The sequence below is a fragment of the Ovis canadensis genome, chromosome 22 (genome assembly GCF_042477335.2).
Source record: "Ovis canadensis isolate MfBH-ARS-UI-01 breed Bighorn chromosome 22, ARS-UI_OviCan_v2, whole genome shotgun sequence".
In the NCBI taxonomy this organism is placed as follows: Eukaryota; Metazoa; Chordata; class Mammalia; order Artiodactyla; family Bovidae; genus Ovis; species Ovis canadensis.
Genome location: NC_091266.1, coordinates 50,935,587 through 50,959,523, shown reverse-complemented (window position 1 = coordinate 50,959,523; position 23,937 = coordinate 50,935,587). Strand labels below are relative to the sequence as shown.

The following is a 23,937-nucleotide window of genomic DNA, read 5'->3' as shown; positions in this document are numbered from 1 at the left end:
ATAAAGAGGAATCCATCACTGGTGGCAGGTGGGGCACAGATAGCAGCCAGCACGCGGTTGTCATCCAACTGTTGAAACTTAAACCAGTGGTATATTAGGAAGGTATGCCCCTGGAAGGTAATCCTGCACAGGTGTGAAGAACTAGATGTTTGAGAAGCATCAATATTAAAAGTATTAATATACCAGAATTCATGTCTACTGCTTAGTCATACTGCGCTGTAAAAAAAGATAATGAAAGGTTGGGAAAGCAGAAGCCCTCCTTAGAGCCTTATAAATAGGCTCCCAAATATGGAGAGTCTGCTAGTTAAAGAAAGTCCACTATTCCAAAGACAAGGTCCTGAGAGGAAGAGAATAAGACACTGACATATGGCATGGGAACATCTGAAGTGATAACCCTGAAAATCCCCCCAAGTTTTGCATTCTCAAATTTTCCTCTATCAGCTGAGACTGCAGAAGTGGTCTACCCTACTGCACTGAGACAGTATTCTACCCTCGCTTGAACACAGTGCAGAGGCCTCCCGCCAGCAAGACCTGTACCTTAGTTCAGAATCTGCTCACACTTTTCCAAATGGCCACTAGGCCTATAACTTGGCTCAGCATAACCCTGCCAGATACAGGCTGGGACTTCTAAGAAAAGAAAGAGGCTACATCCCAAATGACCTATAAGACCTAGACAGCACATATGGTAATAGTTGGAGGAGGACACATGGTACAAGCTGCTGAAGGGGGTTTGATCAAAAGGGTAGACCCTTATACTGGATTAGGAAGAATTTATTTATATGAAAGCACTCTCCAAGATGCAAGATTTAGGATTCATCCCCTTACAAGAACCCTGGAAGATAGTATGAACTCACTACAAAGATCAAGGCAAAATAAACCATCAACAAAATGAAAAAGTAACTTACTACTGAGTGGAAGAAAATGTTTTAAATCATATATCTTATAGGAGTTAATATTCAAAATATATAAAGAATTCATACAAGTCAATAGCAAAAAAAAGGAAAGAAAGCCGAAACAATTTGATTAAAAAATAGGCAGAGGAAATGAATAGACATTTTTCCAAAGAAGACACACAAATGGTCAACATGTACATGAAAAGGTACTCAACATTCCTAGTCATCAGGAAAATGCATATTAAAACCACAGAGAGATACCACCTTACACATGACAGAATGGATATCAGCAAAAAGATAAGAGATGACAAGTGCTGGCAAAGATGTGGATAAAAGGAAACCCAGGTGCACTGCCAGTAGGAATGTAAATTGGTGCAGCCACCGTGGAAAACAATATGGACATTCCACAATAAACTCAAAACAGAACTGTCATATGATCCGCCAATCCCACTTCTGGGTATATATCCAAAGGAAATATAAACAAGATCTCAAAGAGATATCTGCACTCTCCTTCACTGCAGCATTAATTCTATAGCCAAGTTATGGAAACAATCTAAGTGTCCATCAATAAAAGCACACCCATGGCGGATTCATGTCAATGTATGGCAAAACCAATACAGTCTTGTAAAGTAAAATTTAAACAAATAAAATAAAATAAATAAATGAAAAATAAAATTTAAAAAATGAATGGATAAAGAAGTTGCAGTATATATATACAGTGGAATATTATTCAGCCATGAGAAGAAAGGAAATTCTGCTGTTTGTGACATGTATGGGGGCTTCAGGGCATTATGCTAAGAGAAATAAGCCAGAAAGAAAAAGACAAATAATGAGCCTGGCATGCTGCAGACCATGAGGTTGCAATGAGTTGGACACGACCTGACAACTGAAAAACAACAAATCATTTATATGTGAAATCTTAAATAAAGAAAAAGAAGAAGTCAAACTCAAAGAAACAGAGAGTAGGAAAGTGGTTTCCAGGGGTGGGAGAAATAGTAGCGGTTGATGGAAAGGTGCATACATTCAGTTATAAGATAATATGGTCTAGGATCTAAATGCATAACTCAGTGACAAGACTTGCTAACCCAGCACTGTACAACTGAGAGTTTCTAAGGGAGTAGAACTTAAATGTTCTCACACACAGAAAAAGAAAATCTGTGAAGAGACGATGGGTGTACGAGTTAACTAGATGGGGGGGAGAATCCTTTCACAAGGTGAATTTATATCAAGTCATCAAGAATCTATATCAAATCATCAAAATGTACACTTTAAATATGTTACAGTTTTATCAACTACACCTCAATAAAACTGGCGGGGACGGGGGAAGAAACATGGAAACATGGAAAATTAGGCTATGCTAAGTAAAGTCAAAATGTCATAACATGAAAAGCAGAGATTTAAAAGTCTAGGAATACGACTGTCACAGTTGGAAAAAGTAGTATGTGGTATATATAGAAAGTCCCTGTGAAAGAATCCCAATGCAGATTCTACAAACAAAGGCCACGCCATCTGCAGTGGAAATCTTTACACCTCTATTCCTGTCGTGCTACTGAGCCATGGTAGAGATGGAGTGCTTGACGTCGACAACAAGTGAACATGTGCCCTGAGTTTTCTATCATGATATTCCGTGTAACACCAGACAACCCACCAGGTCATTATAGCTACAGAACAGACCAGAAGGGATGCCATTTCCTGAAACCATGACATGATGCTGAGAGGGACAGTGGCATCACTAAGAAAGCGGTGGCTTTCCTCCATGGGCCTAAGCCGATGGCATAAAAAACCATAATGGAACTGTGCTCAGTGATGGAGACAACAGGAAAAACAGGGGCCAGCTGGTGACTTGAGTAGCATGCAATTATTGTAATAAGCAGCAAGGCTGGAGTATCAGTCAAGGGGACTGACCTGTTGAGAACTACAGAGACATTTAATAGAACACAGCATCCCTAGAAGCAAAATAGATGGGTAGCCAATGAGGGTGCTACCTAACATGCTATGGGAAAAAATCAAGGATAAATGATCAGAATTCGGATGGCAGATGGTGCAATGAAGTCATAATTCATCACTCAATTTCTGCACTTGCGTCACTTTTTAAATCCACAGCTGATACATTTAAAATTCTGAGGCCCAGGAAGAAGGACCCAGCAATACCACAGCAAGTCTATATGATAAGAGTGTCCCTAGCTCTTCCTCAAAGGTACCAATGGTCATTTTATTGGGTAATCCTAGCCTAGAGAAAGAAACCACCACAAACATGGCAGGTACTGTTGGACACAAGGTCTGAGCTGACACCAGCGCATCTCAGCCTCTCTGAATAGCAGGAACAGCATGAGGATGATGAGATTAAAGCTGTCCTGGCTGAGCTTCTGCTCAAAATGAGCCACTGGGTCTGCAGGCCTATGCAGTGGTCCTGTCCTAAGTCCCTAGATTAATAACTGGAATAGACATTCTTGGCAAATGGCATCATCTTCACCTTGGGTCCTTGGATGTTACACTGAAAAAGAACTGTTATCTGTGGGTTATAAAATAAGTTTTAAAATATCATTACATTTCACAGGGAGTGACTGGGACACATTAGTATTATTCTAAATAATCTACAGAAAGCTGGATCAATGTGTTCTTTTCTAAGCCTATCAGAAAAGAGGACCTTGAGCAGTATGCATTCATATGGACTAGAGGAGCATACATTCACAATTTTGCTTCAGGGTTATGTTAACTTTTATCAGAATACATTTGGTCCAATAGAACATCTTGCAGAACATTTTATTTTTCTGCTACATCAATGGCATCATTCTAATAGTGCCAGATGAACAAGAGTTGGTAGTGCAATGGAGGCCTTGTCAAGACATAGATACTTCAAAGGGTGGAAGATAAAAGCTACAAAGATTCAGAGACCTTCCATGTTACTAAGTTATTTAGGAGTCTGGAGGCTGAGAACATTCTGAGATAGCTTATCTGAACTGAAACACCAATTATTACACTTTTCAACTCCCACTGCAAGGAAGAAAGCAAACATCCAGTATGTCTTTAGGGGTTCTGAAGGCAGTATACTCTATTCCTGGGAATACTGTTCAAACCCATATACTGCGAAATATCAAAGGCTGCCAGCTCTTGAGTACACATCACAGCAGAAAACAGTTCTGCTATAGATCCAGGATACAGGGCAAACAGTCCTGCAGCTAGGGCAACATGGCCCAGTAGATACTATGGCTATCGGTGGAGTCACTATTGGAATAAGTATCATGTGGAATTCTCTGGAAAGCTTCTGTGAATGACTCCCAATGAAAACCCAACATACAGGTAGGTCAAAGGCCCTGCCATCTGCAGTGGAAAATTTTACATCTCTAGTCCCACCACACTATTGAGCCCTGGCAGAGATGGAGAGCTTAACATGGGTTATTAAGTGACCATGTTTTCAGAGTTTTCTGAAATTGTCTCTCGCCAGTAATCACAGGAACATAGAATGGACTGTACTCAAGATCAAGCATGAACAAGAGTGCAGTGCACAAGCAATCTGCACGAGCTGGGAGTTCGCCCTCATGCCCTCTACCACTGCTGCCTCGGCACTCATCCTGCATCTGACACCCATGGCCATTAAGGAATCCTGTGTGCCCAGACAACAGGAAGAGGAACAGGCAAACATGGAGGCTTCGTGTGCAGACACAATTCAAAAATGGTCATCACTACAAGACAGCTTCACTCAGGGGTGGCCTGGAAGAACAGTAAAAAGGAAAAAGCTTCCCACTTAGGGCAGGCCTTTGAGAAACACGCTCATGTACATTGTGTGGAAAGAGAAACGGCCCCAGAGCAGTAGTTAATGACCTAGCAGGCTGGTCAAGACACTAGAAGAAGAAACACTGGAGATCAGAGACAAGGAGGCTCTGAAGTAGACAGACGTGGATGGATGTATCCGGACGAGCGTGAAATGTCAAAGTCTTTGTGATGTAGGTAAAAGGCCATCAGAGGGCATGCAACATGGAGGAGACATTTAACAATAAACAAACAACTGAGATAGCTAACACCAGTCAGCCTCTATCATAGAATGCCTCGGTGCCAACGAAATGCACAAGAACTTAGCCACACAGCAGAGATAGAAGTCATCCAGGAATTCACTACTAGGGGCTCCTTCTGAGAAAAGTTGATGGAGCTACTCTTACCACTAAGTGTCCAGCCTCGTAACGAGGTATCACTTCTGACCCCGTGATAAGGCCAATCCCCAAGAATACCAACTGGACACTTGGGGCAAGTTGACTATGCTGGGCCCCTTCCACTCTGGATGGGCTGATAATTCATTATGACCAGAACACATATTTCGAATACATGTTTGGTTTTTCCACCCATAGGGTCTTAACCAGCATGAACATCATAGAAATGACGAAGCATCTGATCAACCAGCACAGGATCCCATGTATTAGGAGACACACTTCACAGAAAAGAAGGTACAGAATTAGGCCCATTACCTTAAAACCCACTGGATCACAAACCACACAACCTACTAGAGATTTCCATAGGCACAACTGAAGCACCAGGATGTAGTTGAAGTGAAAGTCACTCAGTCACATCTGACTCTTTGCAACACCATGGACTATACAGTCCATGGAATTCTCCAGCCAGAATATTGGAGTGGGTAGCCTTTCCCTTCTCCAGGATCTCTTCCCAACCCAGGGATGGAACCCAGCTCTCCCGCATTGTAGGCGGATTCTTTACCAGCTGGGCCACAAGGAAAGCCCACCAGAATGTATGATATACCTCAACTTAAGACCTTTAAATGGTGCTACATAACCAACAAGAAGAACACACAGTAGGTCCAAAAATCCAGGAGTAAAAGCCACTTCCTGTGGCCTCATTTTGGACTTCAAGATTAGAGATACTGTTCTCCAAGGGGAAAAATATTCTGGCAGAAGAAGTAGCAATGTCCCATTTAACTGTAAGCTATAATTGCCACTTGGGCACTTCAGACTCCTTGTGTCAAGGGACCAGCAACCAGGCAAAAAAGGAGTTGACCATCAAAGGGAGGGACTGCTGTTACAAATGCGGGAAGGGGATACATCTGTTACACAGACGACACATTTAGGAGTCTCTTGGCATCCCTTTGCCAAGTGTGATAAAAAATGGGCAGGTACAGTAACCCAGGCTAGAAGGTACATGGCGATCAGGAGATCATATACTTAAAGGCAAGAGGCTGGGTCATGCTACCAGGTAAAACAACAGTTCCCAGAAGACGTGCTAGCTGAGGGGAAGGGACGTGAAAGAATAATGGACGAGGGCCATGGATACAGCCCTGAGACCTTACATAAGCCAGTGCGATAATCGAGGCTCCCCCAACTGGAGCTGTTAAACAAATGGATTAGAAGTAGGCTGAGTGGTCCAAAGAATGAATCGTGATGACCATGGAAATGCGCTGCCTGCATATCCCTTCAGGGGAGGACTTGCCACTGGTAGACATCATTCAGCTGCCAGCTCCTGCAGAGATGGCCTTAGCTGTGGATAGCTTCTGCACCCAAGGTCCTACTTTCCTGGGAGCGACCCTCATATACTGACCCATCAAGGTCCATTTCACCCTAATGAGGAACGCCTCTGATGGGCATTTCAACCCAAGGTGCCCTGAGGTTGCCTGTAGCTATTAATTAAGTCTGCTTGACTTGTACTTTCTGCCCAATCCTGCATCTGCCCCTTCTCTTTCACAGCTGCTCACTCCAAGGACCTAATTAGTACCCTGAACACTAAACTCTGTCTCAGAGTCGGTTTTTCAAAGGATCCAAACTGACAGGATTGTTTGTTACCTCAGTCTAACTTAACCTGTACTGATGGATACACTATAATAAGTGCAAATTTCCCTCTAAAGTATCTTAAAATAGTTAGTTAATTGTTTTCGCTCCCAAAATTGTTTAGGAAGAAGAAAATTTAACTTGCAAGCTTATAAAAAGCTAGTTGAGGTAAGTAATCTTGCAGCTATAGAGACATTTCATGCTTGCTGGTTATCTGCCCACCTGTCAGGATTTGTCAACACAACGAGAAGAGAAAAACATAGGTACTGTTGTAGCAAATACACTTTCCACTTATCCCTTCCAACTTTTTCGATAACAAATAAAGAGGATGTTGGGCTAGATAAATTTTGTTGCTAAGTTTTCACATTCTTGATCAGGATTCTCTGTAAAATCTAGAAATTATCAAATGCCTTAAAGCTCAATATTAAATTAATATAACTTGTTTACATGTAGTCTCTTTCCATTCTTACAATATAAAGTCTCTTACATTATTAATGTCTGACTGCAAGACCTACAATCATATTTTTTTGCCAAGAAGAAAATATATTTCCAGAGCACTCAGGTCATTATCACTTCATAAACAGTTAAAGGATAGACAGACTAAAGCAAATTCCACACAGTTACTGACATTATGAAGACTGACAGAAATACCATTCCATACCAACAGAAAAGTCACACAGCAATAAAGACCAAACTAAAATATATGCTCTGGAATACAGACTTTTTAAAAATCCAAGCAACAAGGTACTAAATATTGATTTATAAACCATACTTTCAATAAACACAATCAAGAAATTAGAGTTGCTATTCTCTCAAACACAAATCTCAGCAATGAGAACACTGTGCTGCCAAGACTATTCACATATGAGGGACCATATCATATCAAAACTAAGGCTGAAATTTAGAGACAGATTTATCTTATCACTTCTGCATAAAACAGTACAGGTGAAAAAACGCACGTTCATTGGCTAACTTTTCTACTCACATTCTTCCATGAAAATATGCATCTCTAATACTCTAAGGACACATTTTACAAATTCATTTAATACTCCATCTCAAATGCCAGTTCACAATTCAGTCTTAATTGCACACTCAAAATACACTAAAAAGAGTAAAGGTCACAGGCATAAGACTCAAAACTAGATGAATACGAAGAAAAACTTGTATTAACCATTTGGATACTTATATACCAAAGACCCACATTTCTCAATGTTGCCAAAAATCTTTCCCCCCTAGCCCTGAAATGCTGATGCTTCATTGGCCCCCACTCCCCCAGGTAAAAATTGATCCTAATATTTTAAAAGGTGCACACTTAACGTACCCACAGTTTCAACTCCACAGCTTCTCTCGGGATTTTTATCCTCTGGCATTCATTCCACAAATATTTGTTCAGTTTCTCATCCTCTGTCAGGCAAAGTGGGCATCACTATTTGACATTTCCCACTTTATCATGTCAGTGTGGTTTCCTGTTGGCTTCAGTAAATAGTCTTGAGGTAATAAATCATATTTACTGATTCCCTGATAATGAATCGTACTTGAAATCCTAGAGTAATTCCTATTGGGTAAAGTTCATGATAACTTTGAAACACTGCTGAATTCTATTTGCTAATATTTTACTTTAGATGTTTGATTTTCCATTCATGGCTGTGTTCCTTGCCTTCCTCCACATTTAAATACTTTTCTTTCAGTACACATTTCCTTTCAAGAATCTTTATTCACCAAATTTTGCATTCAAGACAATCTCTCAAAATGCTTATAGATCTATTAAGAAAGAGATTTACTGCTCATTACTCTTTCCTTCTAGATTTTCTAACTTAAAGGTCACTGATTAAATGTATCAATAAAGCCAATTTTCTTGAGTGTCACATCACATTAACAAATATTATATGCCTTTTCCCAAACTAAAGATCATTCAAACTTTTTCCTGTTACATCAGGAAAATATCAATACATGGTACAGTGGTAAAATCAAAAGAACTTTGAACTTAGACCTACCTTCAAATTCTGAATATACCATCCTACAACCTATGTGAATGTGGATGTAGTCAGGCTAAATCACAGTTTCTGTCTTTATAAATGAATATAATAATACACTTTACACAGGTGTTATGAGACGCTATGCGAATTACCTTATAAATGTATGCAAAGTACAAAACACTACAGGAAGCCTTCAGGGATTATTAGTTCTCCCTTTTCTCAAAAGAAAGGTCACTTATTCCCTTACTTACTGGCCTCTTTTTAAAAAAGAAGAAACTCTTATTTTTTCTATGCAACAGTTTATTATGGAAAGAAGAAGAGAACCTCGGACAAAGGATATAGGAAAGCTTAAAACAGTCAACAGTTGGTGACATTTTTTGAAAAAATTACATGATGGTTTTAAAGTTTTTCTGACAAAGAAACAAACTGGGTCTTTCAGGACAAAGGGTTCACCTGGACAACGGGTGCTGCTTTTGTTGAGGAAGAGCCCTACCTAAGAATTTAACAAAGTGCATACGGAAATTCTGATTAATAAAGAGAGAAACAAATAAAATAACCTCCAAAAAATAATTTAAAACATAAAAAGTGAGCAAATTTGAATTTTTATAGTTTTACTGGAAAGTTCCAAAAAATTGGAAGTCACATGATTCCTTATATTGTATGTATATGTATGTGTGTGTGTATATATGTATCAGTTTACAGGGCTGTACAAAAACAGTGATTTTAGGTATACATAACTATAACTTCACTGTGTTTAAAATGATTTTTTATATATTACCAATTAAAATAAGATGACTCCTTTGAATACAGAATTAAGTATTTTTCAGGGTTTTTTAAACTATGTTTTTAAATTATTGTCTACCAATAAGTATGGAAAATTCTCAGAGAGATGGGAATACCAGACCACCTGACTTGCCTCCTAAAAAATTTCTATGCAGGTCAAGAAGCAACAGTTAGAACTGGATATGGAACAACAGACTGGTTCCAAATTGAGAAAGGAGTACATCAAGGCTGCATATTGTCACCCTGCTTATTTAACTTAAATGCACAGTACATCATGAGAAATGCCAGGCTGGATAAAGCACAAGCTGGAATCAAGATTACCAAGAAAAATATCAATAGCCTCAGATACGCAGATGATACCACCCTTATGGCAGAAAGTGAAGAGGAACTAAAGAGCCTCTTGATGAAAATGAAAGAGGAGAGTGAACAGGTTAGCTAAAAACTCAACATTCAGAAAACAAAGATCATGGCATTCAGTCCCATCACTTCATGACAAATAGATGGGGAAACAGTGGAAACAGTGGCTTACTTTATTTTATTGGGCTCCAAAATCACTGCAGATGGTGACTGCAGCCATGAAATTAAAAGACGTTTACTCCTTGGAAGAAAAGTTATGACCAATCTAGACAGAACATTAAAAAGCAGAGACATTACTTTGCCAACAAAGGTCCGTCTAGTCAAAGCTATGGTTTTTACGGTAGTCATGCACAGACATGAGAGTGGGACTATAAAGAAAGCTCAGTGCTGCAGAATTGATGCTTTTGAACTGTGGTGTTGGAGAAGATGCTTGAGAGTCCCTTGGACTGCAAGGAGATCCAACCAGTCAATCCTAAAGGAAATCAGCCCTGAATATTCACTGGAGAACTCATGTTGAAGCTGAAATTCCAATATTTTGGCCACCTGATACGAAGAGGCCTTACAAATAGCTGTGAAAAGAAGAGAGGCAAAAAGCAAAGGAGAAAAGGAAAGATATAAGCATCCGAATGCAGAGTTCCAAAGAACAGCAAGAAGAGATAAGAAAGCCTTCTTCAGCGACCAATGCAAAGAAATAGAGGAAAAGAACAGAATGGGAAAGACTAGAGATCTCTTCAAGAAAATTAGACCTACCAAGGGAACATTTCATGCAAAGATGGGCTCGATAAAGGACAGAAATGGTACGGACCTAACAGAAGCAGAAGATATTAAGAAGAGGTGGCAAGAATACACAGAAGAACTGTACAAAACAGATCTTCACGACCCAGATAATCACTATGGTGTGATCACTAATCTAGAGCCAGACACCCTGGAATGTGAAGTCAAACGGGCCTTAGAAAGCATCACTACAAACAAAGCTAGTGGAGGTGATGGAATTCCAGTTGAGCTGGTTCGAATCCTGAAAGATGATGCTGTGAAAGTGCTGCACTCAATATGCCAGCAAATTTGGAAAACTCAGCAGTGGCCCCAGGAGGGAAAAGGTCAGTTTTCATTCCAATTCCAAAGAAAGGCAATGCCAAAGAATGCTCAAACTACCGCACAATTGCACTCATCTCACATGCTTGTAAAGTCATGGTCAAAATTCTCCAAGCCAGGCTTCAGCAGTACGTGAACCATGAACTTCCAGATGTTCAAGCTGGTTTTAGAAAAGGCAGAGGAACCAGAGATCAAATTGCCAACATCCGATGGATTATCCAAAAAGCAAGAGAGTCCCAGAAAAACATCTATTTCTGCTTTATTGACTATGCCAAAGCCTTTGACTGTGTGCATCACAATAAACTGTGGAAAATTCTGAAAGAAATGGCCATCCAGACCACCTGACCTGCCTCTTGAGAAATCTGTATGCAGGTCAGGAAGCAACATTTAGAACTGGACATGGAACAACAGACTGGTTCCAAATAGGAAAAGGAGTAAGTCAAGGCTGTATATTGTCACCCTGCTTATTTAACTTATATGCAGAGTACATCATGAGAAACACTGGGCTGGAAGAAACACAAGCTGGAATCAAGATTGCTGGGAGAAATATCAATAACCTCAGATATGCAGATGACACCACCCTTATGGCAGAAAGTGAAGAGGAACTAAAAAGCCTCTTGATGAAAGTGAAAGAGGAAAGTGAAAAAGTTGGCTTAAAGCTCAACATTCAGAAAACGAAGATCATGGCATCTGCTCCCATCACTTCATGGGAAATAGATGGGGAAACAGTGAAAACAGTGTCAGACTTTATTATTTTGGGCTCCCAAATCACTGCAGATAGTGACTGCAGCCATGAAATTAAAAGACACTTAATCCTTGGAAGAAAAGTTATGACCAACCTAGATAGCATATTCAAAAGCAGAGACATTACTTTGCCGACTAAGGTCCATCTAGTCAAGGCTATGGTTTTTCCTGTGGTCACGTATGGATGTGAGAGTTGGACTGTGAAGAAAGCGCAGAAGAATTGATGCTTTTGAACTGTGGTGTTGGAGAAGACTCTTGAGAGTCCCTTGGACTGCAAGGAGATCCAACCAGTCCATTCTAAAGGAGATCGGCCCTGGGATTTTTTTAGAAGGAATGATGCTAAAGCTGAAACTCCAGTACTTTGGCCACCTCATGTGAAGAGTTGACTCATCGGAAAAGACTCTGATGCTGGGAGGGATTGGGGGCAGGAGGAGAAGGGGACGACAGAAGATGAGATGGCTGGATGGCATCGCTGACTTGATGGACGTGAGTCTGAGTGAACTCTGGGAGTTGGTGATGGACAGGGAGGCCTGGCGTGCTGCAATTCATGGGGTCACAAAGATTCAGACATGACTGAGCGACTGAACTGAACTGAACTGAAACGAAGAACTGACTCATTTGAAAAGACCCTGATGCTGGGAAAGATTGAAGGCAAGATTGGGGATGACAGAGGATGAGATGGTTGGATGGCATCATCGACTCAATGAACATGAGTTTGAGCAAACTCCAGGAGTTGGTATGACAGGGAAGCCTGGCATGCTGCAGTCCATGGAGTTGCGAAGAGTTGGATACAACTGAGCAACTGAACTGAACATGTTAAATGTCATAATTAAAACTGTGATAGGCAGGAAATTTATTTTTTTAAATTGTGCTATTGTTTTGGTTTGAAGTTTAGGTAATTCACTTTACATGATGTATTTCTTATGTAAATCTGACACCCTACTCTATTGTGAAATAACCCTCTCAACAATTTAATCAACTTATCTCTGAGCTATCTTTCATCTTGTTTCACAATTCTATGCATTATCCTAACTATTCGATAAGTTTTCTAATTGAAAATTAATAACCACCATTTGTAATTAAAACCATCATAATTATGTTAGGCCTACTGAAGATCTTATAATAGATATTTTTTGATAATTCTGAAATAACGTCCCAAGATTCAATTCAACTTTAAGGTATGTTTAAATTAAGGAAAATCTCTCATTTGCAAATGCTGAAATCTTCAGTCGAACCCCTCAAAAGATTGGTGGTTTACTAAAAGAGGTGAAAAATTTACAAACTGCTTGACTCCTTTTATCCCATGGACCCTACAAAACTAACTTTCATGACACTATTTTAGACAAACAGCTTAACAGCTTAAAAGCATAAATGCTGCTGCTGCTGTAATTTAGCCTCTAAGTTGTCACTGCCTCTTTGTGACCCTGTGGACTGCATCCCACGAGGCTCCTCTGTCAGTGGATTTCCCAGGCAAGAATATTGGAAAGGGCCGCCATTCCCTTCTCCAGGGAATCTTCCCAATTCAGAGATCAAACTCATGTCTCCTGTTTGGCAAGAAGATTCTCTATCACTGAGCCACCTTGGAAGCCCCGAAAAGTAAAACTATGTCTCGGTAATTCCCGGGCAGCCCAGTGGTTAGGATTCTGTGCTTCCACTGCAGGGGGCAGAGGTTTGCTCCCTGGTCTGGGAACTAAGATCCTGCAAGCCGCACAGCACTGCCAAAAATAAATTATTTTTTTAAAGCATAAATGTAACTAATAACCTGAGATCAGCTCAGTAAGACAAGTTCTTCCATTGCACCTTTAGCCTCAACAGTACTACAAGGCTGTATCTTTACTAGATACAGATTCATTTTAATCTTGAATCAGGTGTGATAATGATACCACTAACAATGCCAAAAATATAAGTTTTCAGATTTAAAATGTGTTCAAGCTAGATTTACAAGCTAGAAAATTTAGTAACATATCATTTTATCTGTTACAGTCCACTGAGTCTTACTCACCAGGCTGGTTCTATGATCACTTGTGAAGAGTCATTTTTTTAAAAAATATGAATACGCAGTGCCTAATCTAAGAGAATCAGATTATTGAGGACTGATTTTTCTCCCTTCAACCTTCAAAGGGAATGCCAAGGTAAGTCATGCTTGAAAATCACCATCATATGCCTTCTACATCCATCATGTATAGTATAATGAGAACTGGGAAGGCAAGGTTATGTCCTCAAAGATTAATGATATTGGCTATATAAAATTTACTATGGCAGTACGGTTGAAATAGTACATTTTAGAGCAATGAAAAATTAGTATTACCATACATATTTTTATTGTCTAAACATCACAGAACACAAAGCAATCAACTAAATCTTAAGGTGCATTCCAATTAAATATGCCATAAACTCTGAGTGTACTGTACAAAAGAGAAAAACTAGCAACATGACTTTTTTCCCCGAAAGGATCTATCTCATAGTCAGTTCATTATGCAATGGTTGTATTTTATTTCCACAAAATTATACTTCATAAGGAAAACAATTATTTTGAAAGACATTTTCTGAAATGTGGAAAGCACTTTTCCCAAGAAAATATTTCAATATTTGATGATACAAACCCAGGAGAATAAATACAGATTGGGCAGGGAAGGAAGACTTTATTGGGAACTGCAGAGAAATAATCAAATAAGGTAAAACAAAATGCTTGTATCCTGTATTGATTGTAAGGCTGTTTTTGTTTTTGTTGTTACTTACTAGCACAGGGCAAACAAAAACCTATGTTAAAAAAAATACTGTTAAAACGTGCTATTCTTCCTCCAATTTTAACAATTTGCTTGAAAAATGAAACTAATTATTTGCTTCTATCTTTCCATAGCATTGGGCTTCCCTGATAGCTCAGCTGGTAGAGACTCTGTCTGCAATACAGAAAGCCCTAGTACGATTCCTGGGTCCGGAAGTTCCCCTGGAGAAGGAAAAGGCTCCCCACTCCAGTATTCTTGGACTCCCCTTGCGGCTCAGCTGGTAAAGAATCTGCTCGCAGTGCAGGATACCTGGGTTCGATCCTTGTGTTGGGAAGATTCTCTGAAGAAGGGATAGACTACCCACTCCAGTATTCTGCCCTGGAGAACTCCATGGACTTCATAGTACATAGGGTTGCAAAGGGTTGGACACGACTGAGCAATTTTTACTTTTTCCATAGCATTAAGAAACATTACTAAAAATTACTAAACATTACTAAAAATTAAGTGTCTCGTAATTTACTGACAAAATTAAGAACATACAATGGAGTCAACTAGATACCACAGTGTAGTCAAGTGGAAAGACTATCAATTTAGGAGTTTTTAACAAAACTGGATTTACACCAGCAGGGCTTTGGACTAATTCCTTTTAGTCTTGTGCTTAACGATCTAAAATTGAGTTTACTGAAATCTTGTTTACAAGGTTATTAGAGAGGTTACAGACATTGTAAATAAAGCTCTTATTATAGGGCTTCCCTGGTGGCTCAGCAGTAAAGAATCCTCCTGGAATATAAGAGACATAGGTTCAATCCCTGGGTCAGGAAGATCCCCTGGAGGAGGAAATAGCACCCCACTCCAGTATTCTTTTGCCTGGGAAATCCCATGAACAGAGGAGCCTGGCAGGGGTCACAAAAGAGTCAGACATGACTTAGCAACTAAACAGCAACAACAGTACCTAGCTCTTGGAACTGACTTAATAAAGAGTAGCTATTAGAATAATAATAATCTGAGCCCTTTCTTTCTCTGAAAAACATATTTCTAGTGTTTTTTACCTTGGTATATTTTAAATGTATAATACCTAAAATATGGTTATCTTGAACAATATGGAAGAAATAAAAGTAAATTCCCACTATGTCAGCTACAAAATAGCTCAACATTAATCTTCTCATTAAAATATAGAAATTGAGTAGAAGCTGCTTGACAAATCTTTTCAAAAGTTCAACATCTCACTTCATGGATTTTTAACAATAACAACAAAATTCTACACTTTTCCTAGGATTTTAATTCCTAGAAGAAAAACACATGAAATGTTCATCCACCTCCTGAGAAATAAGCTTACTGTCTCAACACCACAGGCAAAATAATATGTTAATAGTGCCAACTTGGCAATGACGGATCATAATAAGCCAGCCTAGATTCTGTATTTCATTTAACTGATTTTCTGGATCTGGGGCACTGATTTTTTAAGCCTTATAAAAGCCAAGACAATCAATCCCATTTCATCATGAATCATGACTTCAAATTATTATTTCAAAAAGGCAAATATTTGACTGTTTAGGCTCTAAAAGACAGTGAATTCTTTTCAATGATGACTCACATGCAAATACTCATAGAGTTTTTAAAACTATGCCTAACTTTATTACTAGGAATTTCTTTCCATACATGCTTACAATAGTTTAGAAGTCAAAGTGCTTATTGATAGTTCATAATTTTCTTTATATACTGATACTTAAAATAATTTTCCAAAGTAGATTATGTACCATTATGATGTTTAAGAGCAGAAGTATACTTCTTATATCCATTAAATGTGTTATTCTTTGGTCTCTTTTATTTTTATTTATCAAAATGCTCCTTAATAGCTTAAAATTGGTATATTATTTCACACAATCAATAAAAGGTGCTCTTAAGTGCTGCTAAAGATTTAAATCAGCTAGGTTTTATCTATAATATACAGAGAGAAGAAATTTTTTCATTACAGTGGTCTAACAGGTAGCTAAATTTAGTATTTCAATAAACACATTGTTTAACATTCAGAAATTTATAGGACTATAGATAAGATAATTAAAATCAATTAAAACCATAGACATAATATATTTCTAGATTCCCTGGTAAAAACTTATTTAGTTACTTCCATTCTTAGATATGTTCTGGGTTTCCATTTTGTCCCAAAACATTATTTCATTAGCTCTTTTATCTTTATATGTCTTTCTCTATCAGCTTCCTGTACCATGAAAGTATATCTTGTGAGTTTAATTTAAATTTTTCTGTGCTCATCCCCACTAAATCTAAAATGCTTGTATTCCTACTCTCTGCTATGTAAATTTGGTAGTGCTTCATATCTATCTATTATCAAAACTAACACAGTAATAGTCAAACAAAACAGACTAATGAAGTGCTCATGTAGGAATACAAAACATAAAAGCCTTCAAATAGGACACTCAAACCCAGATTTCTCAATTCCCCTGCCTCCACCACTAATTCACCTCAGTTCATTTGTTCCCTTCCCCTATACTACTATTTATGCTGAAATTGGAGAGAATTCCTTTCAAAATCTGTCACTAAATTTCTCTCTCTAAAATGACATATACACATGCTGACTAGTAATGTATCTGAGAATCTCTACATGAAAAATTTCTGGTATTTCCTACTTTGCACAGTCCTAACAGATACATACCTATGTCATATGCCAGGAAATCGGCAGAAAAACATTTTGCACCGTTACTCAAGGAAGTGTCATTATGGGTATTTCCTCCAAAAATAAGCATAGCTCCATTGATAAGAACAGCTGAATGAAGGTATCTGGCAAACCCACTTTCTTTCAAAATAGTCCTACAGGATAAAATTTAAAAATGTATTACAAAAGATAAAAAGACCTCCCTGATCTTATATCAAGCACAGAAAGGATCTAGTTTGAATACAGAATTTTCCTTGGAATTGTAAAAATAACATGCTTTATTACTTCAACAAATGGCCTCTAAACTTCAATATTTTTAAAAAATACTTTGAGATTCAGAGTACCTTAAAATGCTTTGAGGAAACACAATATTAAACATAATCATTAATGATTTCATAATAATTTATATTTTGCATTTTGTTTTTATTTATAAAAGTAGGAAACAAATTTTCTTTTAACTAGAGGACTGACTTATAATCAGTTTTAAATACCAAAGTAAATAAATAGTTAAACGTAATAAATTTACTCTAAACAGTATGCAGTTAAAACTATAAGACTCATATGGATCCAATAAAATGTTTTTTAACTCATTAAATATATACATAAAAGTGCACATAGGTCTAAAAACCAATGAATTTCCACAAGATGAACACAACTAAGTAATGAGTACGAAGACCAAAAAATAAAAAATTACCACTATTCTGATTCTAATAGCAAACATTTAGATGGCTGTCTTTGTGCTTTACAAAACGGAAGGACATAGTTGGTATTCATTTGTATTCATGTTCATTTGCTTAAGATTATTTTTGAGGTATATCTATATTGCGTATAATTGAAAATCTCAATGCATTTTTGAGAAACAATAAAATTAAGGCAAATGTTCGTTTAATTAACTACAGTACAATTCTGAGAGAAAAACTACAAATATATGTTCACAAGTATACTTTACCTGAATGAACTAATATATATTAAAGGTTCAGGACAATATGAGTCAATACTTTATAAATAAATCCCTAGTACAAACAAAGAATCAGAATATAAACACAGTTAACATGTATGGTACAGTTAGTAAGGCAAATATACTATCTTAAAAACCATAGATTTAGTACCACTCAAAGGACATGAGTTTGAGCAAACTCCAGGAAAAGGTGAAGGACAGGGAAGCCTGGTGTGCTGTAGTCCACGGGGTCGCAGAGTTGGACACAACTGAGCGACTGAACTACCACAAATTCTTAAAGAATATGGAACTGACCTCCAGAAAGGCAACATAAGGAGATCCATAAACAATCTCACCAGGGAAAGAACTATAATTGGTAAAAATTATTTTTTAACAAAATGTCTTTTTTGGATCTCAAAACCTTTTGCCAAGAGCAACAACAAATAAAGAAATAATTACTCAGGAACATCAACTAAATCTCAGTAAGAACGGCAACAGTTCATGATACCTGACTCATTACCAACTCTCATTCGTCCCGTTACCACCACCTCCCCACAAATATACAACCTGTTCAGCAAGACTGCTCAACCCCAGGCTGGTAAGGTTGAGAACAGAATACTCCTTTGTCCCTCAGTTCCTAGTTCAGGCCAGTAATATACAACCAGGAGCAACAGATTGCCAGTACTTCTCATGCCCCCTAATTCTTGGTGGCAGAAGCTCTATTCAAGGAGAAAGCACAAGAGGTCTGAGTGCTCATTCTCTACCTTGCTCCCACTTGCAGGGTGGAAGCTATACACCAGGCCTCACAGACAGATTAAGAACACAAGGACCCAGAAATCTTCACCCCTAATTTACAGGGCAACAGTTCCAAGATAAAAGAGGAAGGCTGAGAACAGCAAAGGCTACCATCAATATCCAGTGTACATAACACAGTGGTGTCACTGAAAGAACAAGCTATGAGCCCCTACCTATACTTCCAAAGCAATCACAGCGAGGTTATCCCCAACAGGGAGAGGCAGCCTAAGAAAAGGAAAGGCCCAAAGCTCTCCCAAGGGAACTTGACTTCACTGGGTACAGGGCAGCAAACTTCAAGCCTTAAAGGCTTCAGAAACAATCGAGGTTGTTTCTCAAGTATCTATGTGAGAATAATAAGTTAGAAATAGACCAACCAGAAGTTTATTGGAGAGAATCAAGGGGAAAGACAGCTAATAAGAGCCTTACTGGGGTCAGAACATCAATGACTAGCCTCAAAGACTACCCTGTAAAAGGTACAAAATGCAATTCAGACCGTGGAGCAATTCATGCCCACAGAGCTTTGCTGAAAGTAACAGAACTATCAGTTGGCAATTAGTAGAGGCTAGGGTGTGAGGAAATGGCAATCCACTCCAGTACTATTGCCTGGAAAATCCCATGGACAAAGGAGCCTGGTAGGCTACATACAGTCCCTGGGGTTGCAAAGTCAGACATGACTGAGCGACTTCACTTCAGAGGGGGTGAGGATGATACAAACAGAGGCAGATAGCTTAACAAAGAGCTCAGAGGAAAAGTCGAAGAACTCTGCTAAAATCCCGATCATCCCAGGGTGACTATGTGCCTCCCCAGCCGGTACCATCTGAAGAGGAACATCAGAGCACGCATGTGGAAAAAAAAAGAGACTTCACTAAAAGAATTCAGCCAAGTCTCTAAACAAATGAAATTACAGCAGCCTCAGGGAGGGAGGAAAAGTCAGGATCCAGAGTTGCTGCAATGTACTGCCTAAAATGCCTGGCTTGCGGGAAAACTTATGGCATGCAGTGAAATAGGGAAGTGTGACCCATGCCACACACAGGAATAACAGCAAGCAACCACCTTTGAGAGAACCCAGATGCCAGATGAAACTAAAAAAGACTCTAAAGCAGCCATTAAAAATACTTAAAGAAAACAAAATTTAAAGAAGTATAACAATGTCTTATTAAATATAAAGCATCAACAAAGAAAAATAACCAGGAAAAGAAAAATGTGGAGTTTTAAAGTATAAAATTGAAATTTTAAAATTTAGCAGAGGCTCAATAGCATATTTCAGCAGGTAAAAGAAAAAAATCAGTGAACTAGTAGATAAATCAGTAGAGATTCTGCAATTCCAAAAACAGAGAGGAAAATGAACAGTCTATGAGAAATGTATACCACCATTAACAGCAAGAGCATGGATTTACTGGGAATTCTAAGGTAGAGGGGGAAAAGGTAAAAAATTGTTTGAGAAATAATGACTGACAACTTCCTAAATTTGATGAAAAACATTAGCATACATATCGAAGAAGCTCAACAAACTGCAAGTAAGAAAAAAGTACAGAAAGAGCCACATTCAGACATAAAATAGTAATACTGAAAGCCAAAGATAAAATCTTGGGCAAAAGAAAGAAGGTTATTTGCATACAAAAGAACCCCCATAAGATAAATAACTGACTTCTCATCAGAAACAATAAGAGCCAAAAGGCAATGGGATGGCATATGAAAATATTGAATTTTTTAATAAGCCAGAATAAGAAGATACAGGGGAGAGACATTATCAAGGTGCTGTAATAAGACTTTCCTGCTGAGAATAAAAAATATTGCCTGTCATATCAGTAAAAAAAAAAAAAAATAAGATGCTGCAGCCGTAGAGCAATCACATTGCAACCTTGATGGTGAGCCCTGAGGAAACTCAGAATGGAAACAGAACGCCGCCAATGAGGCCACCCTGGATAGAGCACCCTGGGCAGACTCAGGATGAGAAGCACAAGATACCTGGCCCCAGATAGCCGACGTGCATCTCAAAGCAATGATTTCTATGAGCCTCGATTTTGTATCTTTTCATACGTAGAAAAAAGTGCTAAGTTCCTTCATTTGAGATGTCTGGTTTTCCTTAAGTAACAGTAATCTTCTGATGTTCTGACTACATGGACTTTGCTGCAAAAACTCCTATTAACCTGGCTTCTCTCTTGCCTTTCTGGAGCAGTCTCTCAGTTATCTGAGATGCTGTGTCTTGGGCCTACGTCCTTAGAATTGTCCACCAAATAAAACATAATTCTGAACTTATAGGTTGTGCGTTATTTTTTCAGTCAACACCGCCTTGGTGCTCCCACAGAAGCAGTGATTTTGTCAACTATTTGGAGACAGGAGGACATTTGTGAGAGCCCAGCAGTCCAGCAGAGAAGTCCTAACACTGCTCAGAGCAAAACTTCCAAGAACAGGATGGAAGCGATTAGTAACAGTTTAACTTTCTCACTTCACCTGCCCCAAGGCAACAACAGCTCACTGCCAAGAAAAACTTCTTCAAGCTGCTGTTTCACCCATGAGCAAAGAGACAGCCTAGTGGGTGACTAGCGTCCGCCCAAGCAGGGTAATGCCCAAGAAGCCCATTTCTTTTTCACGCCATTCAAAACAATAATGGGATCAGCAGGGGAGAGAAATCAGGGCTCTCAGCAACCAGGGTACAAAACCCAAGAAGGGCAAAGGTTTCTATTAACTACCTCAGGAACTTTATCAAGAACCCCAGCCATAAACTACATAGGATGAAGTAAATTCACCCAAGCTAGCGTATGCATGCTGCCAACAATCCATAAATCCTTCCCCCATGTAGCCAGGACCCCAAACACATCCTTGTACGAGCATACATGTATAACTGGCTCCACTCTGTTGAGTGGCAAAATGTGCATAACCTTGAACACTTTAGACACTTGCACACTTCAGGCAATGCCCTGGGGAAAATAAATAACAGGTTCTCCATAGCAGGCCTAGCTTTGTGGAGTTGAGAAAATGCAATCTCTAAAATGCATAAAAACTCACATAACTCAATAGAAAAAAAAAAGAAGAACAATTTAATTAAAAAATGAGCAGAGGATCTGCATAGACATTTTTCCAAAGAAGACATACAAAGAGTCAATAGATACATGAAAATCACTCAACAAGGAAATGCAAATGAAAACCACAGAGATATCCCCTCACACACACACGGACATACTTGTTGGAATGGTATTCTTGAAAAAACAGAAAATTACAAGTGCTGGTGAGGATGTGGGGAAAAGGGAACACTTATGAACTGTTTATGGGACTATAAATTGGTTCAGTCACTGTGGAAAACAGTATGGAGGTTTCTCAAAAACTAGAACTACCAAATTATCCAGCAATTCCACTCTATTTATCCAAATGAAATAAAACAACTATTTCAAAAAGAAATCTGCACCCCCATACTCATTGCAGCATTATTTATAATAACTAAGGCGTGGAAACCACCTGAGTGCCCATCAACTGTTGACTGGAAAAAGCTAGAGAAATATTATTCAGGCACAAAAAAGGAAATCTGGCCATTTGTCACAGCACAGATGGACCTTGAGGGCACTACACTAAGGGAAATAAGTCAGAGACAGGCAAATACATTATGATCTCACTCATAGCTAGAATCTAAAAAAATCTTTTAATGACCTTATAGATATGAAAGGTAGACTGGTGGGCATAAAAGGCAGGTGGTAAAGGATGGTCAAAAGGCATGTTTCCAGTTATAAGGCAAATAAGCCCTGATAATATAACATTCATGGAGATTATATCTAACAATACTGTATTATATTTGAAAGTTGCTAAGAATTTAAAAGTTCTCATCACAAGAAAAAATAATTCATAACTATACATATGAGTTAACTAAACTTACTGTTGTAATCCTTTTACAACACAAACATATATCAATTCACTAAGCTGTACACCTAAAACTAATATAAAAAGCTAAGTCTTGGTAAGGATGTGAAGAAAAGATATGGAAGTACTACTGATGGGAATAGAACGAGGTATAGTCAGTTTGGAAAACAGTATGGACATTCCTGAAAAAGAAAAGAAAAACTAAACTACCAAGAATTATCATATGATCAAGCAATCCCACTTCTGTGTATATATATCCAATAGATACAGCAAAAGCCTTGAAAAATTCCAACACCCTTTCCTGATAAAAAAAAAAAAGAACACCCAACAAGAGAGAGACAGAAGGTAAATTCCTCAACCTGGTAAGGATGAATGGTGCCCACCCCAAGAGATGCATCCATGTCCTAATCTCCAGAACCTGGGAATCCTTATTTGGAAAAAGAATTTTTTTCAGATACAATTAAATTAAGCATTTAAAGATGAGGAACTCATCCAAGTTTATCCAGTGGATTTAATCCAATGACAAGTGCCCATTTAAGAGACACAACAGAAAAAAGGAGGGGGTAAGGTAACCAGCCTAATACCAAATATTTAAAAAACAAAGACCATGGCATCTGCTCCCATTCAGTTCAGTTCAGTTCAGTTCAGTCGCTCAGTCATGTCCAACTCTTTGCGACCCCATGAATCGCAGCACACCAGGCCTCCCTGTCCCATCACCAACTCCCGGAGTTCACTCAGACTCACGTCCATCAAGTCAGTTATGCCATCCAGCCACCTCATCCTCTGTCGTTCCCTTCTCCTCCTGCCCCCAATCCTTCCCAGCATCAGAGTCTTTTCCAATGAGTCAACTCTTCACATGAGGTGGCCAAAGTACTGGAGTTTCAGCTTTAGCATCATTCCTTCCAAAGAAATCCCAGGACTGATCTCTTTCAGAATGGACTGGTTGGATCTCCTTGCAGTCCAAGGGACTCTCAAGAGTCTTCTTCAACACCACAGTTCAAAAGCATCAATTTTTCAGCGCTCAGCTTTCTTCACAGTCCGACTCTCACATCTATACATGACCACAGGAAAAACCATAACCTTGACGAGATGGACCTTAGTCGGCAAAGTAATGTCTCTGCTTTTGATTATGCTGTCTAGGTTGGTCATAATTTTTCTTCCAAGGAGTAAGCGTCTTTTAATTTCACGGCTGCAGTCACCATCTGCAGTGATTTGGGAGCCCCCAAAAATAAAGTCTGACACTGTTTCCTCTGTTTCCCCATCTATTTCCCATGAAGTGATGGGACTCGATGCCATGATCTTTGTTTTCTGAATGTTGAGCTTTAAGCCAACTTTTTCACTCT

The 23,937-nt window shown here is 38.7% G+C and overlaps 1 protein-coding gene across 3 annotated transcripts in view; it reads right to left on the bottom strand.

The window, feature by feature from the left end:
• The window catches only part of ATRNL1 (attractin like 1), an 809,337-nt gene that overhangs the window by 651,476 nt on the left and 133,924 nt on the right, over window positions 1-23,937 (bottom strand). For all 3 annotated transcript variants that reach the window (XM_069567614.1, XM_069567615.1, XM_069567616.1), the window contains exon 10: window positions 17,011-17,165. In XM_069567614.1, the coding sequence (XP_069423715.1) occupies window positions 17,011-17,165 (155 nt within the window). The remainder of the gene's footprint in view (window positions 1-17,010; window positions 17,166-23,937) is intronic.